Raw genomic sequence first — 13,591 nt, 5'->3', positions numbered from 1 at the left:
AGTAGCTTAAGCTTGTCCCAGAAACTTCTGTGAAAGTATTTATTGCATATATTGGGGAAAATTCAATATTTAGCTGCAATCTTCATCCAACCTTTTTGTTTTACATAAAGAAATGACTGGATTCACTCTTTTCATTTCCTTCTTCCTTAACCCACACAAAGCCTGCATGGAAGAGGGGAATAAGAGGTGATATATTGCAATCAAGGGACAAATTTTGGCTAAGTGGATGATTTAAATAGGAGTCATACCCTCAACTGAGGTCACAGTTTGGTCCCAAGTATATTTTGTTCAGATTCTTACATCAACTCACCACCATAGTATCTATTTATCTCTACTGTCTGTCATCACCATGGGGTTAAACTCACAGCTCAAAATGCTGAAGTCATGAGTTTAACCCCATAGTGATGTAAGCATGTGAGCATGAATGGATTCTTCTTCCGCAATTAACTCTTTGTCAAGGGCTTGCTCTTATTTCCAGTGGACTCAGCAGGAGTTTTGCCATTGGCTTCAATAAGAGCAGGATCTGACTTGATGGGGCAAATGCTTAGCTCTGATAAAGCTGTTTTGCACCACTTGAGCAGCACAAAACCACCTTAAATCCAGCCAAGCTGCTAGCTCTGGATTCTCCTGCTGTAGAGGAATCTCTGGATAGTGTTGCTGGCCCTTTTCTAATTCCCTTAGCATAGGAGTGTGCTGTGGGCGAGTTGGAAGATGGTGATCCCAGGGTACTGCAGTGGCACCATAGAGGTTGTTGCAGGTGGCTGTAAATTAGAGCAGCCAATAGGCCTCCAGCAGCCCCTGCGTCTGTCCTGAGCCAAGCACAGCTGAGCTGAATCAAAAGATTGGGGTGGGGGTGGGTGGCAATGCTTGTTTAGCTGAGAATATTTACACTATTTATAAGTTATATGTTAAAGCAGAAAGTAAGAGTCAGCAACAAAAAGATTACAGTTTCCATTTTCAAAAATGCCTGCATGACTTAGAAGCCCAAGTTCCATTTACAAAAGTGATTTGGGCACTTAGGAGCATAAGTCTCATTGGAAGACAATGGTAATTAGGCTCCTAAATCACTGTCACCTTTGAAAATTTAACCCTAAAACTGAAATATAACAATTTCTTTAAATTAGTAGAATATGCTTTATAGATTTCTGTCTCATGTATACTAATAAAAATATTATTATTTACATAATATGTTCATTAAATTATTTATTTCTACTACAAATTCAACCTGCTGTAAGGGTCAGTACGCCGCTGAAATCAATGGGGTTGGGCCTTCTTATGCCAGGGCTAAATTTACATGCTGATGTAGTGAACACAGCATGGCACTAAGTACCTTTTGTGCTTGAAAGTCTAGTTTTTATGATTAATACATTTCAAAAAGGCCCAAAAAATGTGATTATAATTTCCTTAACCAACCTCAACAAAATACTACATTGTGAAAACTTTACAAAACAGAAGCTATAGCTACTGTCATTCAGGGTAATGATAATTCAAATTTAACAATTCAATAATGATAATTCAAATTTAACATTAATATTGACCAGGTCAACATCAAAGTTTCCTTTGGTCCTTCTCCTTTAATTGAAGTCACTCGCATCTGCCTTCAGCGATGGACATCCTAATGTAACATGGGAAAGGTGCTGTTTGGTACTGTCATTATCCAGCTACAGTATATTCTACACAATGATTAGTCAAGCTAGGTCAATACAAATAGCATCCTGACTTGGAAAAAATGTTAAATGTATTCTTGAGTAAGGGCATGTCTACATTAGAGCATTAGTTAAAGCGTATTAAACCCATGTGGATGCTCTCATTCTGAAGGGAAGTGGTGGCAGTTTTTGAAGGGGATTCGCGAAAGCTAACTAAGGCTACCGGATGAGAGTGTCCACATTGGGGGTTTGATGGGCTTTAACTCATGCATTAAATTCATATCTTCTGTTAATTTGGCTTAACTTTCCTGAGTGCCATTTGTACAGGCCTACTCTAATACTGAATGCTTCAAAGGCTGAAACTACCCTGGTGGGTGACATTTCTTGTTTGTCTTTTCTCTATGCTTCTGTCAGTGTTCTTGATAAACTTTGCTCCTAAGGCCAGAATGCTTGGAATCCCAAATCCCTACTCTACATTTCAAGGAAGTTGCATCACGTCACCCTCACCTTCACCTGGAGTGGTTTTGCTCACCAGTGCTATATTTAGTTCCAAAATGCTTTTCAAAACTCTCCAGACATTTGCTCCATTCTATCATTCCAAGCTCATTTACAACAATGTGGCTCTATTCATTATAATGTGCCTTTACATGTTTAAGTTAAAAAACTAATTTCCAAAATATATTCTGTCTCTCCTCTTTTTGAATGCTTGAGTTTTTTACATAAATGGCCTGATATATGCATGCAAGGTTGTGCATGTGCAAAGATGTAAGCGTGTCCTGAAAGGTGCTGAGTCTATTGTGTATACCTTCCATGCTAAGCATCTTACAGGACTGAACACAGAGGGCTACTTTTCAGGCACTTCAGACCAAATCTCCGTGGTAATTGTAGAAAACATTTATGAAATCCTAGGGCAGTAAAGAAAATGAACTCTTTGCAGTATCCTACCTTCAACACCTACTGTTAGCTACCTAACACAAAGGCAGTATGTCTGACTACATTTACTATGAAACATACTTAAATAATGTTAGTTCTTGTGCTCCATTCCAGGACCTGTAGCTTTTCAAAACTCCATGACATAATTCCTGGCTAACAGAATTTAAAATTAAAAAAGAGATGAGTCTATGCAGATGCGTGAAGTCAGATTCAGATATCATAAGAACAAAGGCAGAGGCAATGATCAGTTACACATTACTATGTCAGCCACAGGCTGACAAAATTAAAAGCAACAACCTTATATATATATATATATATGAAAAAGGCGACGACTGCTTATAGAAAAGCTTTTAACAGATGCTTCTGCTTTAAAACATTTAAAAAGTCTTTTGCACAATAATCCCCATCACCAGCTCTCGCTTTCTCACAAAGTTTAGCATTTGTTTATTTCATGCTGCATACCTAACAATGATTTAACAGCCATGATGCTGACCTCATGTTTGTATGGCACCTTTCCTCCAAGCAATATCTCAAAGGCCTTTAGATACTAATTTTGCACAAAACATATACATTATATATATCTATATATCTATATATATGACTGCATCCCACTGCTGTATAGGCATCTTTGGGGTGAAAGGTGGCAATGGTTCAATAGCATATAGCAATACTATGCGAACAGTTAGGGCACAGAGTAAAGAAGAGTATCACAGCTAATTCAGAATATAATAATTAATTATGTATTTTGGATTTTAGCCGGAATACCAGTGACTGATGCCTTACGATCTTGGGTAACATTTTCAGAAGCTCCTAGGCTACTTAGGGTAAGTCTTATTTTCAAAAGCAATTTAGGTGCCTACGTCCCATCTGTATGTTAGTACATCTAGCACCACGGTGTCTCCTTTAAATATGCTGATGTAATGCTCTAATGCTGACTCAGAGAAAAAGGTGTCACTTCCTGATTCACCAAAAATAGCTCAGTCAACACTTCAATTTCCCTGGAAGTCTCCCATCTAAGAACTGCTCCAGCCTGACCTTGATTAGCTTAGGAAGAGTGACAAGATCCCAGCTGAAGGTAGTACAGCTGCAGTGACATTTAATTCACTAGAAACTGAATAATTTTATCTTTCTTTCAGGGGTGTTGTGAGGCTTTAATTCATTTATGTTTGTAAAGTGCTCTAAGGTCTTAAGGTGAGAAGCACTATGCAAAGTACTGTTAATACAGTAAAAGCTTTGTTACTGAGCATGTTGAAGGAAGGGGGGGGTACCAGTTAGTCAAAAATTCTGATTAACTAAGTTATATTTACCAATGAAGGGAGAGAGTTCGGGTGCAAGAGGGGGCCAGGGGTGGAAGTTGGGGTGCAGGAGGGATTTTGGGGTGCCAGATCCAGGTGGCACTCACCTCAGGTGGCTCCCCACAAACAGCAACATGTTCCGCAGCTCCTAGGTGGAGCCTCATGCCAGCGCTTGAGGTGGGGGCAGCACACGGAACCACCGTGGCCATTCCCCCGCCTAGCAGCAGTAGGGACATGTTGCCACTTCCAGGGAGCCATGTGGAGCCAGGTAGGAAGTCTGCCAGCCCCGCTCCAACCAGACTTTTTATGAGATATCAGAAATGCCAGTTTCTAGAGCTTTCCATTTGGTAACATGCCAGATAACACAGCTTTTACTGTATTACTATGGTAGATGTCGATTTCATCAGCTAACCTAAATGCTTCCTTGAAGGGAAGTGGATCCCCCATGGGTTTCAAAAGAGATGGCTCCATTTTGTGAGGAACTAGCCAAGCCTTTGTGTTTTATTTAGCTTGCACTATGAGCCAGTGAGAGTTATATGGCACTGGTAATTCTGTGACTGTGGTATTATAAAAATATTCTGACCCTTCACTACAAATAAGACACTGAGAATCTTTAGCAGAAGCACAAACATAAATGACACATTGGGACTGACAATGATCTGATGATACTAGCAAAATACCTGGTGTTATGCTGGTTTTACACCAGTGTGAGATCAGAATCAGGCTCAATGGGCTTACACTGATCTTAAGTGAATGTGAGAGCCGAACCACATCAGTTAACTGCAGCCCATTATACTATCTCTGCTTTACCAGTAAATGTGTGTAACCACTTTTAGGACTCTTTAAAAAGAGTTTGCATGCCAGAATAGGGAGGGTGGGGTGGGGAACATAAAATCTGCCAGCTTTAATTATTCCACTGAATGTGAGAATGTAAACTTTACAGCTATTTCAATTAAAAAGTATCTGCACATTCTAGTCAACAGCAGTCAGGCAACTTGCCATTGTAAATGCAAAAAGGTAATTTTAATTACACCCATATTTGCTTTCTGTTTGTAAAATGCATGCTACCTTAAACCACGCCCATGTTCTATAGCTATATATTTCTAAGTGTTCTTTCTTTATGACAAAAAAACCCCTATTTCTAGGCAAAAGAAAGTTTCCAGTAGGAGTATTGCTAGCTCTTATTGCCCCCAAACAGAAAGGTGAACAGAAGCTACTTGCAGCACAGAAAGCCATGGAGAATAATTCTTTCATCCAACCTCTACAATCATTTACTCTGAAGGCTCCATTTGGCCTGATTTTCAGAAAGTGTTGAACACTCAGAGCTCCCATTGATTACAGGGAGGGAGCACATGTTTAATACCATTTGGGTCATAGATTTCTTCCTGTGTGTGTGATTGTGCCAAAACTGGAGCTGTAAATGGCTAGCCTGAAATAATCCCACTATCTCAAACTCACATGAGAAGTTTGGGAACATTTAAAGGTGACAAACAAAAATAAACAAATTCAAGTGGACTACTTAATAATCAGAATACAGGATAGATTTAATTTAGATCTACTTATACTTTATTTAAGGACAAATTCTGCCACTCTTTAAATTGAATAGGTCCCTGCCATGCAGATAGTTCTATCAGTGCCCATGGAGTTACTTGCATACTAGAATACTCTGTGTGCACATAGGTGGCAAAATCTGGTCCTTAATAAATTACACTATCACTAATTTGCTTGAGATTTTACACTTGGGAGTGAATAGGTCTATCCATGATTCTAGAATAAATATTTCCATCCATCCCATTCTAGCCCCATGGGGCCTTTTTTATCTCTCATCAATGCACACAATAACACAATTAATTACACTTTGCTAAATTCCATGGTGATGAGTAAGGGTGTGAATGGGTCAGAAAATGACTGAAAGTGGTTGAAAGGGACAAAACACTCTAACAGTCTTCAATTTAGCATTCAGGATTATGAGTGTACTGTAGATGCTGAGGGTTTGGACAGAGGAAGAGGTGTAGTAGGAAATGCAGCTAAAGCAGCATCCCCCACTACATACAAAATTTAATTTATACCCAAACCATCCTGATCGGTCACAGGGCAAGACAATGCTTCAGTTCTGCTATAAGAAAGTATAAGTCTCACTGATTTCAAAAAGAGTGGATCAGGCCCACTGGCTTCAATGGGAGTTATTCTAGATTATGCCAGAGCTAAATCAAATATCAGAATATCAAACTGGTGTAAAAATTATATTCATTTTGCACATCCAGTTCCTAACTACCCTACTTTTGTGCTTACACATTTTTGTGATCAGCACACACCACCGTTTAAGTGTCAGTTAAATAATCCCAATGAGCCTGTTCTCCTGGAAATGAGGAATGCCCTCATCATTTGAAGACATCTATTAATGAAAAAGAACAAGAGATTTGAGAGAGCGATGTACTGTCACTAATTTATATTGAACAGTGATATGCCTCATATTTCCCCTCAGACCCTCATTCCCCTTACCCCTTTCCATTACTGATGATAATCTCACTATTTATTTTACCTGTCACCCAGGCTCACAATCTTGGCATCCTAGTCAATGCCTTCCTTCTGCTCCACTTATTCAGAATTTCCCCAAATCCTGCCAGTTCACCTTGTTTAACACACCTAAATCCATCCTTTCCTCTCTCATTCTGGCACTAAAACCCACATTTATGTCTTGCTTATCCTACTGCAAACTCCTCCACGTTGGCCTTCCCCGCTTCTAACCTCATTCCCTGAAAATATATCCAAACCATTGCTGTGAAAATTATCTGCCTCCCTGAGCATTCTGAACGTGTCACTCTCATATTCAAATCCCTTCGCTGCCTTCTCTTGTGTTCTGGATCAGGTTCAAGTTTTCAGTCCTTACCTTCAGCGCATTTTACAACTTGGCGCAATTACTCATAGCTCATAATTACTGTAGATGTATATCTATGGTAGCTATTTCTGCATATACACACACACACACACACACACACACAGGAACATACACACATCTGGGTGTATTTAATAAAGATGTTACATGTAGATTAATGAAAGGCAGCTAAATCATAAAAGCCAAATCAGACATTTCTATTATGAACACTAGATGCTTGGTTTCACAAAATCTCCACCACACCCACCCCAGTATAGTGATGATATTAATTAATAGAACAATATGTTTTATTGTGTGGAAAGAAAGAGTGTTTATTACATGTTGGCTCAAATCAGTTTGAATTTCTTGATTTTGTGTCTCTTGTCATTTCTCAACAGTACAGATACATCCCAGATTACTTCGTAAACAAAGCAAAAATAATTTCCCCCAGCCAACTGCAGCAGGAACTGCACAACTTAATCAGATCATTGTGTGCAAAGAAAATATTTCCAATGACGACATCTTCCTATGCCAATTGGTTTTTATTACAGATGTCATCTCTATGTGCGGTATTAATGCAGCTCTTTCTTCTCATTTCAAGATTTTAATCTAAGTTTGTTGCTCTAATATTTTATTAGTTCAAAATACATGTTCTAAAATCCATGGCCATCAAATTTTCCTGCGAGCTAAAAATAAACTGCTCTTGTCAGATATGGTTAGCTGATAAAAAGTGTCAGAGACTTTTCTGAATTACTCTGATAACTTCCTGTTTATGTGGTACTGACCCTTGTCTAATAAAGGTCTTTTACACTAGCAAAAAGGAGAAGATACAGCAACATACTATCCCTTAATGGCAATACTGATTACTTTTGAAAGCCTTTAATACATTTCCCATATTAGACATGAACAGATGTCAGAGATGTTGCCAAGTGAAATTTCTTTTATGCAATCTTGGCTTGTTGTACAATAATAGCCCTTTCTCAACATGGGAAAAAATTACAGACCTAACTAATTTCCTTGACAGGGAAGAGTTACATATGTTTTCCACTTGTAGCTTTTACGACAAGTTTACAATTTTGCCAAACCTGGAACTAATTGGGACCATTTCCAAAAATGGTCCAATAAACCCACAATGTGTACAGCTATTCTAAAATGCAGTAAATGATTGTTTGCTTTTACATTTTTTTTTCTAACAGGGGAAAGTTAGATTGCACAATTATTCCATTTAAGTTACTTAAACACTTACTGTTTCATATCCTCCCAGTTTTTGAGCAGCTTGAAACATAGTCCAAAGGTTAACTGTTAGAGGGACAATAAGTATTTAGATAAGCATTCCATTAACCAACTTATTTCAAAGAAATGTAAATTAAACAATTATTTTAAAGAAAAATAGAAAAAAATGTTCACAAACCCTGAAAAAGCTTTTGAGAAACAATTTACAAAAGGTATTTACATAATTTGAAGAGTAAATGTTACTCCTAACTATATATTTGAAAAAATTACATGTGAAGAAACAAATTTAGGAGTGAAAATTACATTTAGACAGAGTTATGGAGTTTATTCTACTTTTCTAATAAGAAACACAGTATAATAGCTGCATTTTACAAGTTTCCATAACTCTGACAGTAAAAACTAGCACAAAGACTACTATTTTTTTAAAACAGTTTGAGTTATCAGTAAGAGCTGCAGCCCACGTGATATAGAGCGACCATTCTCTAAACAATGATATCTTATATCTACTGTAGCTCAGATAAGGGCCTCCATAATCAATAAACCATAGGGCCGTGTGAGAATGCACTAATGGAGGGAGAATGCACAGACATCATATTTGTCCTAGCACATCAGCACACATGTACAATAGACAGCCATAATTTGGTTGCAAGTGCTGGCAAGCTCAAAGGTGGAGACAAGATAGAATTACCACTATATTTATTACTTCAGAGTTGCGGTGGCCCTGCCTTGCCTTTTGTGCACTATCAAGCACTGACAGGACTACATGGTGGTGGAAGTGGTGAGAGGGGACAGAGGAAACACCTTCAATACAGCCTAGCAAGAACCACTCTTCTTTGCACTCCCTCCTGCATAATGCCTCCTTCCACATGACTGCCTCCCCCCTGTCCCAAGCTGAGCAGGGCCATAATGTGATGTGTTAGTTCTTTTATTTATTTATGTGTTTTTAATTGACAGAAGAGTAACTGATGGTGATCCTGTATTAAAGACCTATACAGGATTTCAGCAACACATGGCGACTTCCAGTGGCATTAATACAAATATTTCAAGCCAGAGTCATCAATAATGGAGCAGATCAAAGAGGACAGAATTTGTTCACTTACAGGGGAATTCTCTTTTGTAATGTACATACTGGTTCTCCCCTCTAACCTATTTATATTGGCAATATTTACACATATCATGTCAGACAAATATAGAGCCAGTCCTGCAAACACTTACACACGTGAGTAAATTTACTCTCAGGAGTACATTAACTCACGTGCTTAAGTGCTTGCAGGACTAGGCCTATCCACTGTAATAATGTATGTCAAGCAACCCTATGCAGTTCAGCTAAATATTATTATATGATCCTACCACAGACCTGGGTATTTTGGAAATAATGGCCTTTCTTACCATTTGAACTGACAGTATCTCCTGGTTTGGGGCGTGTGGGATAAACGGAAAATAAAAAGGCATTCTTCCACATAAAATGCTCAGAAAGTCTCATTGAACCCTGAGCTATTTCAAAGCTATCGAGAGCTTTGCTTAGGCCTTGATTTAATCTGAATCAATGCATAATGCAACAAAGCTGTTCATAGTACATTAATTTCACTTCTATTTCAAGCAGCCAAAACATTGTAATCACTCAGAGTTATATAAGTTTATAATGGCTGCTAGAGGTCTGTTGCAATCAGTGCCAATTGCTATTAGGTATGTAAATTGTTATGTAAAACATACAGGTTTGACATTCTTCATCAAAATAACACATGGTTTTAATCTTTGGAGATAAATTCGAGTAAATAATATTTCAAACCATGGATTTCTCCCTTTAAAGTAATTTAAGTACCATTCAGTCTATATATATACCTACTACTGTATATATAATATGTGTGTGTATATATATATATACACACACACACACACACATGTAGATACACATACACAGATTTATATTTAGACACACACATACATCCTAGGTATAGATTTTGTTGTAAACTCTGAAACAGCCCTACTTACTATGCAATATTTATGCAGAATGTAGTTACAACTGCATCTTCTCCACTTACAATTGTTTTACAAATTGTGTCACTAAAAACTGTACATGCCAAAGCAATTCTAAACATTGTATTCTGTATTAAACAGATACAGACTATTTTTATAGTCTCTGAAGTCAGTAATTTATTGCCTATAAACAAATTTTTAGGCTTAAAAATATGATCCCTTTTGTGCCTTTCTTGACCTCCTTTAAATGTCTCCCTTTAATATCTGTCTTTTCATAAAGAACATCTGGGCACAATAAACATACGTCACATTATTAACTCAGAAGAAAGGCATTACAGATACTGCAGATTTACAAAACAGAAAACTAGAGAGTTTTCAGCATGCCTATTTCTAGTCAAAATCAGTGGATTTAAACCTATAAATATCCTGCAGCAACTGCCCCAGAAGGAAGAGATGCAAATCTAGAAGTAAGAAACAGTAAAATGTCTGGAGTGGAAAAATGTGTAAATATAAACACAGTCACAAAACCAAAAAGGTTTTAAAATAGTCTCAGTGTATGAATGTTTTCTACAAAGAAGCCAAACGGTTCTAAAATGTCAACATTTGATAAAAATTATACTTACTCTGCTTAAAACCTAAATAGGGTATTCGTTCAATGGGTGTTTTCCTTTCTTTCATGTATTTATAAAGTGCCACAAGGAAAGCCTGCTCATCAGCTCTACACTCTTCACCCACAGCAACCTTTGACTTATCTTCACTTGAACCTTTTTTACAGTTGCTGTTGTTACTTTTGGATTTGGGCAAAGATGACTTAGCCTCACATTTTACCTGGAAAACGAAAAGATGTCATATCAGATCTGGGTCACTGGCTGACCTTTAATTTGCATTTAAAAGATGAACAAACTGCTCCCACACCCTCGCTTAACAAGTGTGTTCTTTAATAGGAAGGCCAAACCACACAAATGACTTGAGGGTGGTAGGGGGAAGCTATTTATAGAGCTATTGCCTGCTCTGAATCTTAGTCATAACATTTTAAAATGGCCACATATTTAAAAAACTGTTGTGACCCAGCAGCAATGTTCTCTCCAAATCTGTATTTTTATTACTATCCATCACTATTCCACAGAGAGCTGCCAGCCCTCACAGACAATCAAACAACAGCAAGATGAATAACCACCCTCCTTTACGGCTTGATGCTGTGCGCTCCTGGGAGACAGTGAGCACCCTCAACTCTCACTGATTTCAGGGGGAGGTGTGAGTCTCAGTACTGCACAGGAATGCCTAGTACCTGACAGCATCATGCTCATAAAGGCCACAACTTTTTTTCTGGCCCATCAAAATATTAGGCCAAATTCTACAGGCCTTACCCAGTCAAAAGTCCCATTCCGCAGCAATGGCAGGTCTATATGATTTTGGACCTAAGGCAACAGGGCTTAAGAATGTGCTCAATATTAAATACTTTGTTGAATCGGGGGGCATTTAATGTGAGCCATTTTCTCCCTTTTCCCATGTATACCATCAGCAGCCTCCAGACACACACAACTCCCACAACTGCCCATTTTCCTGCTGATACAGCCAACGATATTAGTGTGCCAATAAGGGAGTAAACAATATGGAACGATGTTTATTCTCCAGTATTGGAAACAAGAAAAACAAGAGAAGAATTAGACTAATCCTGCAGTCCTTATACAGATATGATATTGCAGCTGATGAATTAAATTTCAACCCGTTAATAGTTTTTGTCTCTAGATAATGAAGAGTACAATGAACATTAAAAACTAGTTTTGGAAGTTAGCCAACCGGGGTTATTTTATAATGTGTGACCAATACTTTTCCAGCGAATACTGGTAATAAAAAAATACTCTACTACAGGGGATGATGATGGTTACATGATTTATTTTGGAAACTGTTTTCTTCTACAGAGGTACACATTACAAGAGACTTTCCGATGTTTCCATAACCCGGGTGGAATTCTTCCTTGTGTCTTCAGAAAGGGATAAGGGATATTATAAACAAATTATTTCATTTCAGTGCCTGGAGGGAACAGCATGGACTAGTAGCATAAACATTGGACTGAGAGTCAGGAGCCCTTGGATTTTAATGATTAACTGGCACTGATTCACTCTGTTGCTGTGAGTTGCCAGGGATAAGTTATTTAATCTTATTGTGACTCAGTTTCCCCTCTTGTAAAATGGGAAATTTACACACACGTCTTCTGTTTTGGGAGTAAGTGCTTTGAAGCTGAAGATTGTTAGGCAAGTGCCATGTAGAAACAGAAAATAAACCAGAGTCAAATTATCAAATGTTTTAGTTATGTCAAATGAAGTCATCCTACAAACACTTCTGCATTTTTCTACCATTTTTTAAACAGCACAGGCAAGTTTCTTTTCCAAAGCATTAAAAACAATGATTGAGGGCAGGAAGCTTTCTTCTTCTTATGTGGGCTGAGGATGGCTGAACTGGGAGCATGAAGGAAGGAAAAGGCGGCAGTTTCCCCAACATGGTCCCTGTCTTCTTGGAGAAACCTCTCTGTGCAAACTCAAGGGAATAGCATTTTGGAGCCTTACGTCTCCACAACAAAGAATCATTGGGATTAGAAAATGGGGTTTCCCTGAGATGATTTATTTATTTATTTATTTTATCCATCCGTCCTTCCAGGTCCTTTCCCGGTATCGCTCAATATTCTCTGGTCTGATGTTAGAAAATATTCTTCCTATGATGAAATATATTGTGTTTTGCCTTTTAGTCATATTTACTGTTACTGATGAGTCTGTAAAGATCTAAGCCCTATCGAGAGCACAGTGAAACTAATGGAAGTCTTTTCATTAACTTCAATGGGCTTTAGATTAGGCCCTTATTTTTTTTTGGTTTGGAATGCTAATTCCCTGCGGGTTTTTTTTTACTCTGGTTACCTGGAAAATTATTTAAAGGCATCCCCCATACAAAGCTGATATTACATTATCATTATCAGTGCTATGCAGCATGCTAAGTTAGATCTTCCAGTATAATAATTTCAATAATTTCTAGGGTTTTTTAATTGAGCCATAAATTTGTTGCAGGATAAAACTTGGAATAAACATTCTCAGACTGGAAGCATTTTTAATTTTCAAAACACACTTGCTAGAAAAAAGTCCATCAGCCCATTTTCAATATGTTTTATTTTAAAATAGGGTGATACAAGCAAGCAATGATGGCTTACACATAAATGGTAAGTCAGAAGAAGCCTTATTCACACAAAAGCAAATTAATGGTAAGGGAAGTTATTCTCTATTAAACAAGAGAGGATAAAGAAAATAGGATGAAAAAAATAAATTGGAAGTGGGGAATCTTTATGTAATACACAGCTTCCTCCACCTCACTACACAGCGCAGGGAGGTCAAAGTGTCTGCAGAACTCAAAGGAGCCAAAAAATGCCAAGGAAGGGCACATGAGCAGTCTCAGATTTGATGATCCCTTAAGAAAGTCTGCAGTGCTTCATAATCTCAATGTTCCAGGCACAAGCCTAGTTTCTGGAACTTCACCTCCATGTGACAGGCAATATGAACTGACCCACAGAGCCAAATTCTGTTCTTGATTAAACGCGTATAAATCCAGCATAACTCCACTAAAGTCAATGGAGTTACACCATGTTT

The 13,591-nt window shown here is 37.9% G+C and overlaps 1 protein-coding gene across 3 annotated transcripts in view; it reads right to left on the bottom strand.

Moving 5' to 3' along the window:
• ARID5B (AT-rich interaction domain 5B) overlaps positions 1-13,591 on the bottom strand; it is a 143,785-nt gene that overhangs the window by 24,795 nt on the left and 105,399 nt on the right. For 2 of the 3 annotated variants that reach the window (XM_032784472.2, XM_032784473.2), the window contains 2 exons: positions 10,583-10,787; positions 7,996-8,048 (listed from right to left, as the gene is read on the bottom strand). The exons of the other annotated variant lie outside the window; for it this stretch is intronic. In XM_032784472.2, coding sequence (XP_032640363.1) covers positions 7,996-8,048; positions 10,583-10,787 — 258 coding nt within the window. The remainder of the gene's footprint in view (positions 1-7,995; positions 8,049-10,582; positions 10,788-13,591) is intronic. 3 annotated transcript variants of the gene reach the window in all.

The sequence above is a fragment of the Chelonoidis abingdonii genome, chromosome 15, assembly GCF_003597395.2.
Source record: "Chelonoidis abingdonii isolate Lonesome George chromosome 15, CheloAbing_2.0, whole genome shotgun sequence".
Classification (NCBI taxonomy): domain Eukaryota; kingdom Metazoa; phylum Chordata; order Testudines; family Testudinidae; genus Chelonoidis; species Chelonoidis abingdonii.
Note: the sequence above shows the minus strand (reverse complement) of the source record. Positions and strands in the feature narration are given on the sequence as shown.